General features: G+C 38.3%; 1 protein-coding gene across 3 annotated transcripts in view; it reads right to left on the bottom strand.

The window, feature by feature from the left end:
• Positions 1-755: 755 nt before the first annotated feature.
• The window catches only part of tpte2.L (transmembrane phosphoinositide 3-phosphatase and tensin homolog 2 L homeolog), a 35145-nt gene continuing 13570 nt past the window's right edge, over positions 756-22330 (bottom strand). For all 3 annotated transcript variants that reach the window (XM_041581128.1, NM_001096603.1, XM_018245357.1), the window contains 18 exon segments: positions 21532-21602; positions 19367-19441; positions 18444-18491; positions 17813-17974; positions 17262-17381; positions 16727-16826; positions 14535-14598; positions 13430-13494; positions 12719-12779; positions 11690-11771; positions 11420-11508; positions 9432-9493; positions 8762-8842; positions 6997-7102; positions 4980-5077; positions 3605-3700; positions 1870-1940; positions 756-1338 (listed from right to left, as the gene is read on the bottom strand). In XM_041581128.1, coding sequence (XP_041437062.1) covers positions 1239-1338; positions 1870-1940; positions 3605-3700; positions 4980-5077; positions 6997-7102; positions 8762-8842; positions 9432-9493; positions 11420-11508; positions 11690-11771; positions 12719-12779; positions 13430-13494; positions 14535-14598; positions 16727-16826; positions 17262-17381; positions 17813-17974; positions 18444-18491; positions 19367-19441; positions 21532-21581 — 1530 coding nt within the window. In that variant the 5' untranslated portion in view covers positions 21582-21602 and the 3' untranslated portion in view covers positions 756-1238.

Raw genomic sequence — 22330 nt, 5'->3', positions numbered from 1 at the left:
TAAGTGGCTAACGTCATTTTGCAACTTCGACGATATACTAAGGGTCCCTGGCGTCAATTCACTAACAAAGTAAATAGACTCTATCAGTACTTCACTCCCTAACGCCAGGCAAAGTTGCACTCTGGTGAAGGGACGTAACTACACTAATTCACTAAGATGCAGATTTTTCTGAACATTACCTCTTGCGCCAGAGTTTACTTCGCCAGCTCAGACCAGCCGAAGTGCAATAGAGTAGATAGGAGTTTATTCAAAAATAGTTGAACATTTCCCAAAAGTCCCAAAAAACGCTGGCGTCTTTACTTTTTACAGGGTGATAGGCTGAAAAAGATTGTACATTTTTTTTGGGGTACCCTCCTTCATCCCTACATTTCCTAACATATGGCACCTAAACTATACACTGGGCTCATGTGTAGGGCAATATAACAACTCTTTTTTGTTTTATTAAGTTTCCCTGGCCTTGTGTAGTGTAATGTATTTGCTGCAACATATACGTCCATTGTACTTTAACTTCATGCCGTATGCAAATAAGGCATCGCTAGCGTAACTTCGAACTGCTTATCATATTATCGCTAGTGCAAGTTCACAAGCGTTCGGTACCCTGGACGCAACTTCGGATTTTCGTGAATTAGCGATGTCCGGCGAATCTACGCCTGGCGAAGTGCTGCGATGTCACAGCGAAGCCGTCGCTCGCGCAATTTCGGTGGCAAGTAAATTTGCCCCATTGAGTTTAAAATGAATTAAAGAAAGACTCTATGCACTGTCTGAAACACATAAAAGTGTGTTTTATTTTAATAGTTTGTCTAGCAAAAAGGCGTATTTAAAAGTTAAAAAAAGGCATTGAAGGGTAGTACATTGTTCAATCAAAAGTGGGAATGATGATTCGACAGTAACAACTTGGTGAAGTCCATGGACTGTGGACAATGTGACGGTTCCTTACCCAGAAAATATGCAATGAGACAACTGCAATATTATCCTGTTTCACAATTATTTATAAAAGGGGTGCTAGTACATTAATAAGTGTAACATAAACATACTGTATATATTGTGTTATTAAATGTTATATTTACATATAGACACCTGCATTAAAGGCAGTACTTTGGCACATTGGCTGTGTATGTGGTCAGAACACAGAACTGTATATTATATATATCATACTGAAGTAATCCAATAGGAATCCTGCTGGCTCCGCCATGTTCAGATACTTGGCTTCTACTACTGTGTGCTGAAGAAACAGTGAATCAAGACTCAAAGTTTAACTCCACCGCAAAGTTCTCTTTGTAGATCTTCCCAGATTTTTCTTTGTGGGGATTGTCAAGCTCATTCTTGGAAAGGTAGAGTCTATGATAAGAAAAATAATGTAAGTCAAATCTGAATGTTAAAGAGGACATATGCCTACCCACACATCTTAATGTAAAATTGCTTAGTGATCTTCATTAACAAACTAGCATTTTGTTATTTTCTGGCTGGGGCTGGGGCCTGATGGAAAAGCTTAAGTGACTGATGCAGGAAGCATCTCCGGATTCTACTCTGCTCAGTTTTATCTCATGTCTGTCCAACTGAGAAATAAAACTAAGCAGAGAAGCATCAGGAGACTCTTCCTGCATCAATAACTTAAACGTTTGCTGTTCTGCCTGGATACATGAACAGGGAGCACTCCTGTTACACATTTTGATATTAGTAGTATTAAAATGTATTTGGGGTGACCATGAAATTTGAATGACAGACCTTGGTGGTTGATCATAATTGTATTGTAAGCTAAAAGAACAACACATGCAAATATGATTGCAACTGCTACCAACAAGAAGGCTTATTCCATTAACTTGCAGTCATTTATTAAGTACTTGTTTTCCCCAAATATCCATATCTTACCTGCTGTTTTCTATGAAGCATGTGTTGAACCAGAAGTAGATGGCACAGTCATCGTAGCCTTTTGGAAGATTCTAAGCAAAAAGGAAAACATTGACTTATTAACAATGAATCATTGTTTCATAACGCTGTTAATAAAATGCAGCAAAATGAGTGTGGGATAGGCCTAGAATCTTATATATATATATATATATATATGGGGGTGGGGAGAGGAAGAGCCTCTTTGGCTTAAGAAACATCTAATTAAATAACAGAACCTTTATAACAGGTGATTTTTAGCCCAAATCCAAAAATGGAAAGCTTGGGTTAGGGCTAGCTAGGGAAGGTGAGATACTTTAATAACCTGCCTCAGAGGTAGATAGGTTAACTAGATAGGTTAACTAACAAGGGCCGTGACAAACAAGGAGGTTAGTATGTGGAATAGGACCCCTAAGGCAATTATGTGCCAGCAGTGTCGGACTGGGCCGGCGGGACACTGGGAGAAAACCTGGTGGGCCCTGGCCCTCATGGTCACCAGCGTTAGTGCAGGAGCGCCTGAACCGGTGTTCACTGAAGCGCGCAGAGGGAAGCTGGGAGGGGGCCCCGGTGACTGCCTGGAGGGGCTTTCATGTGACAGTCCCGGTGAGCCCCCATTACTCCAGTCTGACCCTGTGTGCCAGTTAGAGATATTAATTATTTATTAATATTATTAGGTGTTGGTTACGAAGAACCTAGGGGACCAACAGTGAGGGCAGGTGCGAGCAATCTAATGTTAGACACAATTGGGGGAAGAGCACTTGTCAGATACCTCCTACAATATCCTCTAGTAGCTATATCCAGGCCAAAGCCAGGAACTGGGAGTGTGCTCTGAGTTATTACCAAGGACTTGTTTTCTAGTAAAAGAGGAAGAACTAGAACAAGGGTCGCTGGTGCTGGGAGATGTATTCCCCCTGCAGAGGACTGCAACAAAAGTATAACAAAGGTTCTGTTTTAAGTGACTTAAAGCTGGCCATAGACGTACAGATTAGTGATGGGAAAATAAATTTGCCAGTCATGGATTTGCTGCAAATTTTCGCCGCCAGCAAATAAATTTGCGAAACTGCAGCAAAAATGAACTAGAGAAAAATCCGCTGTGACAAAAAAAAATTGTTGCTCGTCAGAATAGTTGCGCACATAAAAAGTGTTGCACATCAAAATTATTCACCCATTGACTTTAATGCATTAGGACAAAATCAAACGTATAAAAATTGTTGCTCGAGTCAAAATTGTTGGCAATTGACTTGATTGCGTATCGCTAATTTTTCGGCAAAGCGAAACGCCACAGATTCGCCCATCACTAGTACAGATTATAGCCTACGATCTTCCGTGCCAAACTTCTGACCTGCAACTAACCATTCAGATAATTTAAAGTAGTAAAGAGAAGAAATCACACAATTCTCGGGTCATTTATTGGCAGATAACAATCGTACGAAAGTTATGTCCGGCAAATAGTAGTGACAGTCTCCCAATGATAATATCAGATAGGCAATACATGCAGAGATATTATCAGTAGCCGATATAAATCTTTTAACCTGTCTGAACGACCGATCACCATGGTACGAAAAATTTCGGGACACTCCACACACGGTATGAGAGTTGTACGAATCTATGGCCAACTTAACCTGCGCACATAGCTGAAATCTGAGCTCCACAGCAGAGGTCAGAAATGTGAAGGTAAAAATCTGGAACACTAACTGGCTGAGATCTCAGATATACTCACCGTGCTGAACTCAAATCTTATTTTAATGTCTCCCGAGATAACTGGAAAACCTTCCAGGCTTAGGACTATGGAGTTGTTTCCAGCATCAAAAAACAGCTAAAGGGACATAAAATAAGTTAATAAGAGCAGTGACACCACAATAAATAACTACAGCTGAACTTTAAATCCATTGTTACTCTGTATTTTGCCCATTAAGTTCACTTACACAATGCCAGTTTAGACAACAATATATTCACTGTGTGCCCAATCCTTTTATATTGCCACTGACCTTCCACTTGCCTAATGCTCTGTGTCCCCTTACTGTTCCTCTACAATGCATGCTACAGATGGCTCTTTGTGTTTTAAAACTATTCCTTTGTTGACTTCAACAAGCATAGCAACAACTATTGTTTTACAGTACAGGTACGAGATACGTTATCCAGGAACATCCGAATTTTGGAAAGACTGTCTCCCATTTACTCAATTTTATCCAAATTTTTTTTAAATGATTTCCTTTTTCTCTGTATTAATAAAACAGTATCTTGTACTTGATCCAAACTAAGATATAATTAATCATTATTGGAAGCAAAACCAGTCTATTGGGTTTATTTAATGTTTATATGATTTTCTGTAAAGCCCTAGGTCCCAAGCATTCTGGATAACAGGTCCCATTCCATGTACTCTTGGTAAGGACACTTGACCCTCTATATGCTAATTGGCCAGATTACTCAACATAATTCTAGACCAGTAATCTCCAACCAGTGTCTTGTCAGCAACATCTTGATGGTGGCCATAGACGTACAATTACAATCTTTCCTAGAAAAGATCTTTCCAAGAAAGATTGTTTGTTTCAATACAAACGTGTAGAGCAGAATCGTCAGATATACAGGTAGATATACAGGTAGAAACAGTAGAATTCTACCTGCATCTGAAGATTCACCACTAACAATGGCCAATGTTTGGGTCCCTTCAAAGGCACCCGATCAATATTTTCCATCCAGCCCGATCAACAAGCGTCCAAGTCTTCTGCCGATATTGGTCGTCTCTTTTTCCACCATACATGCACCGAATATTGTATGAAAATTAGTTTCATACAATATTATCTGTGCGTCTATGGCCACTTTTACTCTCAGTGACCTCAAAGCAAGTGCTTGTTTTTAAATTCCTGGCTTGAAGGCAAGTTATGATTGCATAAAAAACAGGAGTTCTCCCAAACAGAGCTTAATGTAGGCTGCCAGTCCACATAGGGGCTAGGAACCCACATTTTCTAGCATAGACATGCAACAAAACAGTCAGTGGAGGGGTAGCAAGGTTAAAAAGATTACAAGTTATACCCTCTTCCATGAATGTTATGTAGCCAGTGATGTAGTAAGTAGTAGCCCTGGATGTGTCTCACCTTACAGTTTTCCTGTGTCTCACAGACGCACTGGAACACTACTTCTTTCTTCATTATTATCTGAACTTTTAAATCTGTGCCGTTGCTTCTCCCTACACCTGCAAAGCACAGCTGTTAATGTAGCACTCTCCATCAAAATAATAATGTTTATTAATGAAGGGCTACTTTACAAACATGCACGCTCAATCAGACTGGTCCAGATTAATTTGTATGTTAGTAAATTAGCCAAAAAGGGTTTAAAGCTACACCCAGACATAGCATGGTCCAACTGCACCCCCCCCCCGTTTTCTATAAACGTTGGCGAAAAATGTAACAATAGATGCAAGAAAATTCACCAATGAGAATTCTACTGACCAAAAACTTCATTACAAATGCAAAAGAATTGACCAAACTGATTCCCAGCTCTATCCAAGGATCTTGCTCTTATCTTACATACAGAGATTATTGTGTCATTTTTTTCTACATGATGTTGCACAGGAATCAGACATTGGGATAAAGGACAGACTTGTTCAGTGCTGGGATAATGTGTTTATTGCTCCCAACTCTAATTGTAGGAAGAACATGGGAGTCACATTTACACCTGGAATAGTTTTTACATTTGAATGCAGTCCTTGGCTGTGGAGAGTTTGGGGGAAAAAATTATTGTGCAATAACTACCCTGGTGCAATTGAGCATGCATGTTTGCTTTATGAATACAACCCTGATGTTGGTGGACTACTGCTCCCATCATGCCTGAACTTTTATAATACATTATAATTCTGGGGTTTGTAGTCCAGCAATAACAGAGTGAAGTTTGTTGGAGCAGTGTAGTACAACAGAATTAGTAGCCCTTTAAGACTTCTAAGACTAGATAGAGAGAGAGAGAGAGAGAGAGAGAGAGAGAGAGAGAGAGAGAGAGAGAGAGAGAGAGAGAGAGAGAGAGAGAGATTTATATTTATATATTTATTTATACAGAATGGAATATCGACACAATGATTCAGGGGCCTTGTTGTAGTTAACATTAAGTTTCAAAGAGATCCTTTAGCAGAAGCTGCAAAATCGATATAATCGATTGAATTTATTGAAGACAAAAACTGACGTTTGTGTGCAGCTTCTTCTAAAGGATATTTATATATAAAGTGAATAAAGTACCCCCTCTTGTAAAATATAAGGATATTATAAGTTACCGAGGAGTTCCATGACCATATATATATATATATATATATATATATATATATATATATATATATATATATATATATATATATATTTGTAGACAAATACAAGATTCCTCTGCACTCAACCCACTCAGAGGAATCTTGTATTTGTCTATATGCTTTTTGTGGTCACACCCTCATTGCACCCCCGCCTAATGATTTTAAAAACTAGTGGTGAGCACAACTTTCCCCTGTTTGTTATATATATATGTGTATATATATATATGTGTATATATATATATATATATATATATATATATATATATATATATATATATATATATATATATATATATATTTTATACAGGTCAAGGAAATCTGAGATGACTACTAATATCCTCATATTTTACAACAGGGGATACTTTATTATAATACACAAGTTTCAGTGAGTCATGTAACAGAAATGAAATCGATAAGCTCTGATTAGAACCAATGACATCACAAAGCACAGTTTATAAGGATTTAGTTTACAGGATATTCATGGTTTGTGTATTATATATTATATAATGAGAACCAGATATTTATGCTGACTTACTTAACCCAGAATTTACTAAGAATTTTTTTTTTTCCTATCTAGCATATGACGTTCTGAGATTTGCTAAAGAATAAAGACTGCTTGCACTGTCATTTTAGCTTTGGCCTTACATCCTACTTATCTAATTAGCTGACCTGTGAATGATATAATATATTATTGTTTTCTTTGTGTCAACTCATATATGCGGCTGCCAGTGTATTTAGCAGGTCTACATGATGAATATTTAAATGCACCACATATATAATGGATAGTTGCAGACAGTAAACACTGGCCAGACTATTGTTACCTTGTATAGAGTGGATTTTGATACTTCTGATCTTGAGTTGTTTCTCTGGAGGAAGTTGGCGGCAGAATTTGTTCTTCAGAACTTCATAGTATGCAACATACCTGCTCTGAAACATGACCAGAACCCCACTCTGAGTTAGTTAGTTAGTTAGTTGGGGTGCAGATCTTTGGGAATTTAGCAAATACAAGTATTGGACCTTTTATCCAAAATAAAATCCAGATATACTAAATGTATACTAAATAAAATGAAACTAATTACATTTAGCATTATATTAATTACAGTGAAACCTCAGTTTTACATCCCCTAATTTTACATTTTCATACATTTAACATTGTTTTTACTCCTAACAACATATAACAAATTATATATTTTCCCAGATTTTACATTTTCCCAGATTTTTCACCATTTTTTCTGGTCTCCTGAAAAACTAAAAATGGGGTTATACTATGAATACAAAATAGATATATAAAAAATGTTTTGATCTTTTTCAGCCTATCACCCTGTAAAAAGGAAAAGATGCCAGCATTTTTTTGGGACTTAGAAAAATGTTAAAAATTTTTATGAGGAACTCCGATCTACTCTATTGCACTTCGCCTGGTCAGAGGTTGGCGAATGCAAGTCTGGCGATAGAGGTAATGGTCAGTAAAATCAAAAACGGAGTGAATTTGCGTAGTAACGCTCTTTCGCCAGAGTGAAAAAAGAGTGTGAAGTGGCGCCAGAGTCTATCTCCTTGGTGAAATTACGCCAGCTACCATTAGTAAAATGACAAAATTTTCGCCAGCGCCTGCCACTTCGCCCTTTAGTAAGTTTCCCCCTATGAGTGACAAATAGACAGGCTATTTATCTGAGCAGCTTGAGGCTCCTCCGAGGATTGTGAGTGGGATTATGATCACGGGTACTAATTGCCCAGAAGTAGGGACTGGAGATAAATATATGGAGAGATTTCTGGAGATGTTGCCCATGGCAACCAATCAGCAATTAGATTTAAACAGCCACCTATAGCTTAGAGAACAAAATAAAAGATCTGATTGGTTGCTATGAGCAACATCTCCAGAAATCTCTCCAGATATTTATCTCCAATGTTAGTAAATATGCCCCCTAGGGATGTAGCGATTCGCCTCAGGTTCCACTTAGGGAAAAGGCTGAAAGCTGGGTGTACCCCGAGCGGCTGTTGTGTACATTGTTCCCATCCCTTTGGGGGACAGCTACTGACCAAAAGGTGCTGTGAGTATATGCCTATCCACTGTTGAAATATGATCCCGATTGCTCTACATGTACACTCCATTGAGGATTGTTATTGCTCTATAAATATATTCTTTGGTTATGTTATAAGAACCACTGGCTGTTGCGCTACAGTAGATATCCTCCACTAATGCTAGCTCAATGTCAAATTCATATAGAGGAGTAATGTAATCTCCCCAGCTGTGTATGAAATCCAGTATGGTCGGGATATGTTCCAACTGACCCAAGGGTGTTGTGGGTATTACGTAGTCTATAAAGGGGAAGGGACCTCATTGTTTTTTTTTGTCTTTGGACCCCACTTTGTGGATGGGTGGATGTTGCTGGATAATCTGAGGCAGGAGGTCTTTGTAGGGTCCACAGTAATGTCTAATTGTAACTGCTGTGATAGGACTGCGATCTGCTACAATTTTTCAATGTTCTATGTAAAGTGACTTTCCTTTATATACAGTATGTTCTTCCGTCAGTTCATTGTTCCTGTTAAGAACTACTAGTGAAGAGAGCGTCCTCATACAGCAGCATTTACCTGAGAAGGTGTTTCTACACCCTGGAACTTGGTGCTTACACTTTTATCAGTACGTCTTTCTCCAAAATAATCCAAACTTTCCTAAAAAAAAAATAAATCATGAACAGGATTTATCACTTTAGTTTGGTGAGCTTTACTGTCAAATTCTAGTTTCTCATTAATTTGGGAAACAAGGTGATAAGGATCAGGGTGAGGTACAAGAGTATGGGATGTTGCAATGTTAGGATTGAGGTAAGGGAACATCTCAGGCCTTATCCCGAGCTTCTGAGAATTATACCAAATGCACCAGAACATTGTACAGCTATGATTTCACATATCAAGTCATCACTTTAGGACAATACCATATCAATGACACAGTTAGTGAAATTACTAGTTTGACTGTTTACAATTTACTAAGAACTTGATGTGCCATAATGTAGAAGCAGACCAACAATTTAGACTGTATATGTGAACCATTGGCATTTACATGCACACAACATTCAATAATTGTCCTACTTCAGGTCTATCATTCAGATGTACATTTTCTGGAGCGAATTGTAGTTTGGAAACTATAGGCACACCACACACAACATGAAGAATCCTACTATAGAGGCACAATTATGTTAGTTGGCTTAGGACATTCCATACAGAATTTTCCACTCACACAAATGTAATGATTTCTATTACTTACCACAGCACTCTCAAACTGGTCACTGTCAACAAGGTATGTGCAAACCATGGTCCCCGTCCGTCCTTAAACACAACAGTTATGTCAGTAAAAAATTCAAATGAATAAATACAGTGGGAAACAAATCTTAAAAATCCAAAATCATGCACAAAAACAAAAAAGTTTAGTAGACAAACAAAAAAAAGTAACCGAAAAGCCCATGGAGGAATGTGTGACATCATGGAGGATACCAAACCCCATTGGAGACGTAACTCCTCTACAGTTTGAGTCCCATTGACACTTCTGATGTCATAAAGGGAGCAACAGGTATGACATCATACCCGATAGGGACACATCAGGTCCTATACCTAACCAAAAGCCTTAGGGGCAGATTTACTAAAGGGCGAAGTGACTAACGCTAGCAAAAATTCGCCAACATGACGTTATTTCGACGATTTACTAATGGTCACTGGCGTACCTTCGCTAGCGAAAGAGAGAGACTCTAGCGGTACTTCGCTCCCTCACGCCTGGCAAAGTTGCGCTCTGGCGAATGGACGTTACTAAGCAAATTCACTAAGATGTGGATTTTACTGAACGTTACCTCTTGCGCCAGACTTGCCTTTGCCACCTCAGACCAGGCGAAGTGCAATAGAGTGGATAGGACTTCCTCAAAATATAGTTGAAAAAACGCTGGCGACTTTTCATTTTCAGGGTGATAGGCTGCAAAAGATTGTAAATTTTTTCTGGGGTACCTGGCTTCCCCCTTCAAGTTCCTAAAATATGGCACATAGACTATACACTGGGCTCATGTGTAGGGCAATATAACTTTTATTTTATTAAGGTTTCCCGGGCTTGTGTAATGTAATGTATTTGCTGCAACATACAGTATACGTCCATTGAACTTTAACTTCCCAACATATGCAAATTAGGCAATGCTAGCGCAACTTTGATTCGCTTGCCACAGTAACGCCAGCGCTACTTTGGCAGTGTTTGGCACCCTGGATACAACTTTGGATTTTAGTAAATTAGCGTTGTCCAGGCGAATCTACACCTGGCGAAGTGTTGCAATGTGAGCAAAACCATCGCTGGCGAATTTTTGGAGGTTAGTTAATTTGCCCCTTAATATGGAATTGATGCACTGCTGTGTACAATGCATATTCCCTCAACACTACGACTACCAATTCTAAGCTCCATTACACCCAGTTACCAATGATATCACGGTCTACAAAACACTGTCCATGCCCCATCAAAATGCTTCTTGCTTCAGTTATAGGTTGAGACTAGTGATTTTTTGCCAGACATGGATTTGAGTGAAATTCCGCATTTTGCCATCTGTCAATGTTTTTGCAAAACTGCACAAAAATTTTTCTGCGACAGAAAAGTTGCAGAGACAAAAACGTCGCCATAACAAAAAACCCCCATTGACTGTAATGCAGTTGGACAATAAAGTCACCATAAGAAAAACACCCATTGACTTTAATGCATTTGGACAAAAAAGTTGCAGAGACAAAGAAAACTCCCATTGACCTTAATGCATTTGGATCGAGAAAAATTGTTGACGCCCATTGACCTCAATGCGCTTTGCAAATTTTTCACCATTTCGCTAATTTTTTCACAGTTTCGGCAAAATGGGACAGATTCGCTCATCACCAGTTGAGACCACTGATATCATTTCTGTATAATGTTTACATATAATGCTAATATACTGCACTTTGGAGCTTTTACTGATGTCCCCAAATAAGTTCAAAAAGGGCAAATTAGAGGTTCCGTTGTCAGACCACTTGGCTGTAATACTGTACAGAGAAACCTTGTTGTGTTCCTATAGCAGCTACTGCTCATAAGCTATTCCAAACCTCTAAGGGTTATTTTTTATTAAACTTGAGTTTTTTTTTAAACGGGGGGGGGGTCACCTAGCCTGCAGTTTTTGTATTTATTATATATAATAACCAGTTCCATACACAACACCCAGTGTGCATATAAAACTGACAGTTATCATGCTATTTAAGTCTCACCTTTGCCTCCTTTACAGTGAATAGCAATAACATTTTGGGGATCCTCTGCCATCCATGCACGTACACTCGCAGTGAAAGTCAGCATGTCCCTAAAAAGTAAAGTTCAATCCGACTTCAGCTTTAACATTTGTACTGGCTATTGTTTGTTTTTTTTTGTATGTAAATCTGTAAATCATATTTGCAGAAAATGTTGGCGTTTTAAAAATACTTGTTAATAATAATAACCAATTGTAACAGATCTTTCTGGCTATATAATAAAAGATAACTTACGCCAGCACTGGGACATTATGATCATCTATAAACACTCGCTCCACGCGGTAGTGAAAGTATTTTGGATCATATCCTTTTTCACCTGTCATAAAGGAAGCAAATTCAGAATTTTGTTTCTTCATTTTATGTTCGCAGAAAGCCACTGTACTCTCAATTTCCCTAAAAATATCCTGCAAAACAGTTCATACTACAGGGGAACAGCTACATTCACACATGGTTCTGTAGAGGCTGTGAGCGAACATAGAGTCGTCTCTGCTATGTAGAGGTGCTGTTAATGCAGTGAACCCCAACCAGTAGCTCGTGAGTAACATGTTGCTCTCCAAACCCTTGTATGTTGCTCTCAGTGGCCTCAAAACAGGAGCTTATTTTTGAATTCCTGGCTTGGTGGCAAGTTTTAATTGCATACAAACGAAGTATAGTGACAAGTACAGGCTCCTGTAGGCTGTCAGACCACATAGGGGCTAACAAATAGCCAATCACAGTCCTTATTTGGCACCCAAGGGACTTTTTCATGCTTGTGTTGCTCCCCAACTCCTTTTACATTTGAATGTGACTCACGGGTAAAAAAGGTTGGGGATCCCTGTGTTAATGGGAGGTGATAAGGAGCTTATGGACAGGAGGACTATGGGAGGTAATAAAAAGCTTATTCTGCCATAGAGAGACAATGGCTGCTCACGTAAGACTAAAACAGCATGCTAAGCTGGATAACACAATCATATAAACTTGAGGAAGTAAACCAAACTGAAAGTCATTTCCAGTAGTCAATTCCATAGGGCAAATAAAAAAATATGGTATAGTGGCCCTTTAATAATTAATTTAATAATTAGTATATGCAAATTAGGACAAGGATGGGTTAAGAAGAAAAAGTGCAGCTTCCTTATTCGAGTGACAAAAAGTCACTTGATTTTAAGGATTTGGTTAAGCCAGGCAATTGGATTCGGCCCGAATCCTGCTGAAAAAAGGCAGAATCCTGAGCAAAACCCGATTCGGTGCATCCATAATTTAACATAGCACTTTAGTGATACCTACTGCACAGGTTGTAGATTTTGTAGTGATCCTTATGCTTGGAGTCTAAAAACCTTACTACATCCTGTAAAAAGAAATGATAAAATTCAGTTAATACAGTGATATAACTACCATACAGCAGACCCTGTGGCTGCAAAGGTGCCTATGAGACAAGGGGCCTGGATTGCAAGGTTTGCTGTATTGGTAGTTCCCCCTCACTATCCCATTCTGCAAATGTATACTTCACTGCTCACTTGCTTTTTGTGGCTGGTAGTAAGCAGGCAAGGGGGGAAGTTAGGTCTAAGGTGGGTGCCGGGCCCCTCCACAAAGATTTTTTTGGAGGTGGACCCAGACAGTTCTAGGAATGTCACTGAGTTTGTATGGACTATTTTTACCCTAACATGAGAAATGGGTTCAGGCAGCTTGGCTAGTTGTGGTCAATTTGTGTGACTGGATTGCCACCTTTTCTGAAAAAAATACAATCTTTCCTATATTTTAATAGTTTTTCTCTATTATTAACATTGGCATCAAGCAACATTTTTACTGGCCAAGTGGTAACCCTATGTGTGACCATTACTAAAAATGATGCAATGGGTACATGCAATGCAGGAGAATAAAGGAGTTTATAGACAGGCATCAGGATTGATGGAAGAAACCCCAAGAAATAATGTTGGATCATAAACACAATGTCAAGTATATATTTTATTTCACAGCAAACACTAATTCCAGCCATACCTCAATCGGATTCCTATAAAACGATTGCTTCCCAGATGATGGAAAGGACATGGCAATTATACGATCTGTTCAAAATAAAAGGGGAGAACATGTTTATATAACATTATATAAGGATTAAAACAACGGTTTAAATGATTACAGATAAAATGTAGAACTGTTTGATTTGGGGAAAATAATGTTTATCATCACAGTTATTTGACCATTTCAAGGTGGCCGTTTCAAGATGGATTAAGGAGGAGCTCATCTTAATTCCTTTAGATGTGCATCCTTGATCTATTGTTGAAGAACGACCCTCAGATGGTTGGGCCAAAAGTCAAGCTGCCCAACGCTTTTATGGCTACTTGCAACTACTTTAGCATCACCTACCTGTGTTGAACAATAGGTGCATCACCTACCTGTAGATCTAGTAGATCTAAGCGCTTTCTAGCAGAGATGTATATCCTGTGTTAACCTGTCCAGTTGGGTGCTGAAATACTATCTTCACTTGGCTCTAAAGCTGGCAATTCATACATGGATACAAGGTTTGGTAGTATAATCTGTTTATGTGTATTGAACAATGGTTTGGACAGATATTAACATGTCATGAATGTCATTTCTGTGATCAGGCAGGTTACAGAAGTTGTCATGTGTGTCTTGCATAACAGTAGTACAGGTCTGGGATCCATTATCCAGAATGCTTGGGACCTGGGGCTTTCCAGATAAGGGGGCTTTCTGTAATTTGGATCACCATACCTTATGTCTACTAAATAATACATTTAAACATTAACTAAACCTAGTAGGATTGTATATTAGTTGGAATAAAGTACAAAGTGCTGTTTTATTATTACAGAGTCTATGGGAGGGGTGCTTCCTGTAATTCTGAGCTTTGTGAACAATGGGTTTCTGGATAATGGATCCCAAACCTGTATATGCTCTTTCCAGATAATTTGCTAAAACAAAATCTGACTGATGAATTTGCGTGCATGGCCCATCTGATGACAACATTTTCTAACAATCATTTTTGTCATTTTGTCCTGTTTACTCAATGATGAGTCTTATATTGACACAGGTTTAATGGGAGCTGTTGTATAGCCCCTAATATTTTAAAGCATTTACTTTTACGAACCAGTAATATATGTGAGATCCAGGTCAAACCCATCCTTTTGATATCGTCTTTTGTTTTCAGAGACCTGCAAAATATAATGTGTTACTGTTACCATGTTACATGCAATGAGTATATTGTGTTTTAACACACAACATGTTACTAATCAAAGGGAAACCAATGCCCCAATAATCTTCCTCAGGCTCTGCTCAAATACCGGCTTGGGGAAATCTGCTGTTGATCACTATTTAGTAGACTGCAGGTGACCTAACATGGTCCGTATTCCTATATAAGACCACCTTAAACCCAGCTAGAAATGTAACATTTGGACCAAAGGATGGGGTTACTCAGCTGATAAATGCCATAGCAATCCTGTTAATCCTTTAAAGTGTTTGCTCACATGCAACTCCCAGCTTGCTACAGCTAGAGAACTGGAGGTTGCCCACTTGTGTCCTGTAGATTGGATTTATGGAAGAGGAACGGCAACTTTACATAATGAACAGTGGAAAAAATGATTGTGTGTCTTTCATCATCATTAACTTTGTTGCTTAACAACCTCTATTTACAGTCAAATCTGTTATAAATAAACATGGTTTACCCAAAGCAAGTGATTTGCCTTTAGGCACAAACCTGTGGCATACCAGAAATGCTTATCTAAAAACTCTTGTCCTATGACGATGAACTATGGCAAAGTCATCAATGTAGCACAGAACCTTCCAGGTTCAGACTACTGCTTTGGGAACACAAGCATTTAAAGTGAAACCCTTTTAAAGTTTCACTCTAAATGCTTGTGTTCTCCAAAGCAGTAAACAGATTAAATGGCTGAACATAAGAGGAGGATGGAAGCAGATTGGTACCTCTTACTGGCTAGTGGCTACCCAATGCACTGTTAAAAAGTATACTGTAAAAATCACATTTTGGTTATATACCAGCGCTGTAACTAGGGGTTGCCAGCAGAGGCACATACCTAGGGTGCAGAAGTGTGGTGGGCACTAGGACCCTAGGCACATACCTCTGCTGCCTTCTCTAATTCCAGCTCTGTGCATCAGGATTAGCAAGTAAGAGTGGCAAACTGGATGGTGGGTGAGTGCAGTTGCCAAGTGGAGTATACAGGGGATGAGTAGGAAGATGGGTGGCATCAAACTCTGGGTGCCCTTTGATTTTGGCCCTGCTCAGCTGTATACTGTAGTTTAAACAGCGGGGCAGAAGGTTGGATAGGTTGGACATCACTGATAGCATCTGAGTAGAAGGCCTTGGAATTATTTATTTCATCATTGTTTTACTTCTTTCCTTTATATTGACCAATGTTGTAAAGGTTTGTTCATTTACAGTGAAATAATACTAGAAGCGGTGAGATAAGAGGTGCAGAATATGTTTAAAGTTGTGAGTCATTACACAAGTCAAAAGCACAACAGGATTGCTCTATTGTAGCATGCATACAGTTTATGCAACTTTCAGGCGTCCATGATCTCACCATTGGGCTTGACTATGTAATGTCATTCTGTGTAATTTAAATGGTAATACAAAACACTTTCAAGGAAATGATATAATTTGAAGTCATCTAGTTAAATATCTACTAAAGTTCAGGGTTATATATTTGTAAAGATCAGGAGTATGGCTGGTACAAAGGCAATGTGATCATACAATTCCGAATTTCCTCCACTACCTTACTAATGAGTTTTTTAAATTTGTATAACTACAGGGGAAGCAGACCCTTGGGGGTCCAGGAGTGTTTTTGGTGTTTTATATTACTATTATCGGACTAAAAGCTCTGTCTCCAGGTTATCTGAATAAACAGGAGGCATCTCCACTGAGGTACCACCCTTCAAATTCTTCTCTGATCCTCCTTTGTATTTTAGAACAGCTACTTCTCTCCATCTCAACTCAGTTTCTTAGTCCTCCAAATTGCTTAATATTGGGTCCTGGGGTTAGCCATGGATAGTACAAAGACAATCCAGCAGATGAGTTGAAATGCAATGGAGGGATAACCCCTGGTATAATAGCTGGATACAAGTAAACACATGGGTTATCCCTGGATTGCATTTCAACTGGAGTCACTTTGTATCATTGAAATTGTGGGTGTGCCGTTCTCCTATGCACCTGTAGCACCGGGTTTATATAACTTGAGAAGCCAGGGATGAGTGTGATTATACTTTATAATTTGTTACACAGGAATAAGCCCTTCTCCATATTTATTCAAATGGAATGAGACTCACCAGCCTCCTTGTTACTTTCTCAAGTTGCCTCTTCTGAGATGCCAGGCGGAGAATTCTCACCAAGATGATAATTCTCAAGCCTCGAAGAAAGTTTACCAGTCTAGAGAAAATACATTCAGTTAATTATCCTTTACATTTTTCCGTATGGTTCATTTATAAAAATCCTATTCTGATAAAAAACGATACTTTTCTAGCTTTGCCTCGGCAACTGCATATCTATGGCATGGGCAGTGGAAATAAAAAGATGACTAAATTAATAATTGGTGGCTTGGACTAGAGTCCAGGGAGAATCCACTTAACAGAATTATGAGTTCTTCATCAATTGAACCTGGCCTATTTTGTTTTCTTACACCATCCTCCTATCCAGTGACATGGGTCCATTAAGATTGTAAGGGGTTTGTGTACAAAACATTTTCTACTGTGTGTTTTCTGAAGTCTGTGAGTCAATATATCAACAGCTTACATCTACCCAAGTTTAGGTGTTGGCAACACCTTGGAGCTCTTATTTTAATTAGAATTGCCAGTCCATTGTTACCTTGGAATATTAGTAGCTCCGCTGAAGTCTGTGAATGCATACACCAGAGTGACAAGCAGTGTCACAATAACAATAGCCGCATCAAATATGTTCAGCTTGGAACTGAAATACTGACGGAACCTAGAAGGTAAAAGAAGGATGAGCACAATGCAAAAAAGGACAGTATAGACATCATATTCATCATTAACCAGGCATATATAAACATGCATTGACAATTAAGAGGATCAGTTTTAGGATTTACAATATATACTGCAAAAGGGAGTGCTAGCAGATCATCATGAGTATTACAGATATCTGGGGTTTGATGGGATACACAACAAGGAAATCTGAGAGCTCTTTGTGTGAAAAGTGAAATGGAAAGAGTCACATTATCTAAATAATTCAGTGCAATGTTAGCTCCACTGTTATCTCCCAGTAATATTGCTTCTCATGTGGCATGTACCCATGGTAGCCTGCTGATTGGTTTTATTGCTGGATATGCATTTTTTATACTACTAATTTTTTTTCTGTAGAGAACCCAGTGAAGCTTATCCACGTTGCCATATACTCACCCTTCTACGAAGATATGTAGAAGCACATCAATGAGAAAGAAGAAGGAAATGGCTAAAGAAATGGATGATATTGCAGTGGTGGCCTCTCTGCTTTTGTCAATGACAGACAGATCCACAATCACCAGAACAAAGTCAACGATGATCAGAACAACTCCAAAGACCCTACAAGTACAAAAATAAAAACCCAGGACACAAAGATGATTTCATGTTCCTAAGATGTTTAACATAAAGGATCAAGAGTTTATATATCATCATACTTATTATTTGCTTTCTAGTCCTATGGTCTGTGTGTCCTGTCTAACAGGAAAATAATGTTATCTTGGGGGTGTTTTTTTCCAAGCTGGGATGTAAATGCGCTATTGTGCAATAATCCTATGATTTATTAAGACAGGCTTTGCCTGGATTTGGCATAGTTGACCATATCTGTGTTCTTGCCCAAGAACCCTGCCTGGTATCTAGGGGTGCATGAATCCTATTAAATATCCCAGTATGGCACCTGCAGGGAAAATGAACTGAAGAAACACAGATTAAACTCAGAGGTGTCTGTTCTAATATCCCAAAGAATGTGCCTATTGCACATGAAAATCACCATTATGATTTTGCAGGACAATTAGGCAGTTTTGGTTCATACCTGAATCCAAAGGACATCACAAATGGAGAAATTACTTTCCTCAGTTTGCTGTAACAAAGGAAAAAAATGAAAAATATAACATCATAACTTTAATTTATGTACAGTATGTGTGTGTTGGAATTGATGTTGGCTTCTGTTTTCAACATGTACACCAATATATTGTAGGCAAGTTTTGTCCAACTTTTCCCATGTAGTGGAACATATTATATACTGTAGAACCCCCATTTTACGTTTTTCAGGGGATCACAAAAAATATAAAATCTGGGAAAATGTAAAGGGAAATGCATTATTGGTAGGACCTCAAAAAAGTGTAAAATAAGGATGTAAAATCAGAATGTTTTACTGGTACATACAAAGCTTTCTGATGACTCTTATTGCTCTTTAAAGGGTTGTTAACTTTTAGTATGATGTAGAGAGTGATATTCTGAGACAGTTTGCAATTGGTCTTCATTTTTTATTAGTAGTTTTTGAGTTATTTAGCTTTTTATTCCGCAGCTCTCCAGTTTGTAGTTCCAACAATCTGGTTGCTATGGTCCAAATTACCCTAGCAACCAAGCACTGATTTGAACGAGAGACTGGAATATGAATAGGAGAGGCCTGAATGACCTTATAGGGCAGTTGTTTTTCAGATGCTGTTAGTGACCCCCATTTGAAAGCTGGAAAGAAGAAGAAAGCAAATAATTCAAAAATTATTTATAAAAGAAATAAAGACCAATTGATAAAGTTGCTTAGAATTGGCCATTCTGTAACATACTAAACGTTAACTTAAAGGTGAACCGCCCCTTTGAAAGCTGTGTTTGGCGCACTGACCTCCAGTTGTACAGCACTGTAGTAAGGTAATATCTGCCACTGTCAGGCCATTATTTGCAATGCTACAGATGGTAGGAGCTCTGGCTCATATGTTAAATGCCTCCTGCACTTACTTCCACCATGTCGCTGGCTCTTCCACTTCATTCTTCCCATTATCAATTATTACTTTCGCCTCAGTCTTGCCGAACCTATATACACATTAAAAACAAATGGAGACAACGATATTGCTTTATGCTTCCATTTTCAATAGGCTCTCTAAAGTCACAGCAAATACATTTGAAATATACAATGCACCAATCGTTGTGTGACCCATATTTACCAAATCCCATCCATCAGTAAATATAGGGTAAAGACATGTGACTTTATACTGGTAAATGGCACAAAATACATGTAAAAACCAAAAGGAAAAAACTGTATCTGAGCAACTGTGTTATTACACATTATAAATCATTCTTCACTGGGCACAGACGTGGTGTGGCCCCAGGGAACATACTGTACCATTCCGCCCCCTACAATAAGAAATTTCTCCCTCTAATTGACAAAGTAAAAGACTATAAACATGGTTCTGTGTTTATTGTCAATTGTCAGCGTTTGCCCTCAGGTCTAAAAACAGTTATTGACGTCTCCTCCTCTGTTTATTCTTTCATCTAGGCGTATTTAGTGCTAATAAATATGATCGGTAGCTGCCAAACTATAGGTACAGATAAAGCTAGAACTGTTTTTCTTAAAGGGACACTTTTGCTTGATAAGGTATAGTACTATTATTACTATAGAGACAAAACCTGGAGCCTCTTGAGTAATGGAGTTCCGTATGATAGATTTCATACCACATTATTATTTTTTAAATAAAAAAGGGGGGAACCCATCAATATTAATGCGCTGTCAGTTGTTAAGTTCAAAGGTTAAAATCATATACGTATTGAATATATATTGAAGTACTAGGCAATGCTCTTCTTGCACCCTAAGACAAAATTTTAGCTTCTAAGCATTCAAAAACCAGCAGGCATTTCACAATATGAGAGTTGAGCAAACGTAGATGGTTAAGATTTCCTACCAGTCTCTTCATCACAGTGAAGATAACTGCTTTAACATACATCGGAACCTTAAAGGGGTGGTTCACCTTCAAGTTAACTTTAAGTATGTTATAGAACGGCCAATTCTAAGCAACTTTTCAATTGGTCTTCATTTTTTCTTTTTTATAGTTTTTGAATTATTTGCCTTCTTCTTCTGACTCTTTCCAGCTTTCAAATGGGAGTCACTGACCCCATCTCAAAAACAAATGCTCTGTAAGGCTACAAATGTATTGTTAGTGCGTCTTTGTATTACTCATATTTCTATTCAGGCCTCTCCTATTCATATTCCAGTCCCTTGTTTAAAGCAATGCATGGTTGCTAGGATAAGCTGCTGAATAAAAAGCTAAATAACTCCAAATCCATAAATAATAAAAAAATAAAACCAATTGCAAATTGTCTCAGAATTTCACTCTCTACGCCATACTAAAAGTTAATTTAAAGGTGAACAACCCCTTTAAAGGGGGAACAGTTTGCAAAAATGAAAATTTAATCTAAGCTTCATCTCACTGAAATAAGACATTTTCTAAATACAATCAATTAAAAATTCTGTAGCGTTTAAGAAATAACCAGGTTATTCTTTAGTATCTCACTCTCCACAACCTGTCACTCTTCATGCTCACTTCATGCTGAGGACTGGGTCAGATTTTGATTGACTGGTAGGTCTTTTGGAGGGGGGCTCCCTTTCTTATCAGAATAACCCAAATAACCAACTCCAGCACAAACAAAAGGTAACAAAATAACAGACTTGGCAAACACCCTGCATGCAGAGAAACAGACTTCCATCAGAGCCTAGAGTGAGCACCTAGACTAAGGGTGCAACCCCCCCCCCCCTAAAGGATGTATTAAACCTAACTGTCATTTAAAGACTGACTACACCTACTGCATGAAGACAGAATGAAGAGAGACTGGTTGCTTAGAAGGGGAGAGTAACTTATTTCATTTCATAAAATGGTACAGAATTTTTGATTATATTTAGAAAGTTTCCTATTTGAGCAAAATTAAGCTTATATTCAATTTTCATTCTCGCGATAGATCCCCTTTAAAGGGCACTTCTGCTTCTATTGCAAAACATGCAAACTGGAATTACTTGTCAATGAAAATCAGCAGGCAGAACAGTAAGCCTAATATGTAAACAAGTCATAATGACAGGTAGCCCCCAAGTTAATGCCTAGCGCAGAATATCTGATGTGATCTCAGGTCCTCACCCATTAACCATGGAAGGTTTTTCCCTCTGCTCGTCTGTTACACTTGACATGTTTCTTGTTACTTGGTTGTTCTGTAGATAGAGATATGCATTATCATTTTTAGTTAATTGGAACATGTAACAACTAGAAACACCCTAAATGTCACAATATACCGTTAATATTCTAACATATTAAGGTCTGGTGAGTGGGCAGGCCACAGGTGTATGGCTTAGGGTAATAGTACAAAAAATGCAAAAACAATGTTGAACATAAATTAAAACATTATTTTATCACTTCTATGAGTCTTTTAGTAGATAAAGCTGTAAATACAGAAGTAGATAAGAAGCAAGAAATCCTATCTGGCCTGACATATTTTTGGTCAAGCACGTTGAACATAAAAACTACTCTGTGATTTCACAAATTAGTGGTAAATCAAGGATTTAAAATGGGCTGTTTTTGTTATCAGTATTCACTCTAAAAACACAGAGCTTCTAGTAGCAGCTACTTGTAACGGCTACAAAATAGACAATAATGATAATTGGCTTTGCTAAAACACTATGGGGCAGCTTTATTAAGGTTCGAGTTTTCCATCTAAAATTCGAGTTCTCAAGGTTATTTTTGAGTCAAAAATGTAAAAAAATCTAGTTTTCCGAGTTTATTATACCCTAATCCAGTAAATGGCTCGAATCCAAAAACACACCATCTAAAACCTGTCGAGGTAATGAAGGAGTCAATGGCAGAGGTCCCTTGAAACATTTGAAGATGTTAATAGCCTTCATGATGTTCAAGCATCACAAGGAAACTTTGGGCGACTTCGGAA

The sequence above is a fragment of the Xenopus laevis genome, chromosome 2L (assembly GCF_017654675.1).
Source record: "Xenopus laevis strain J_2021 chromosome 2L, Xenopus_laevis_v10.1, whole genome shotgun sequence".
NCBI classification, from domain to species: Eukaryota; Metazoa; Chordata; class Amphibia; order Anura; family Pipidae; genus Xenopus; species Xenopus laevis.
This window is presented reverse-complemented; position numbering and strand designations above follow the sequence as displayed.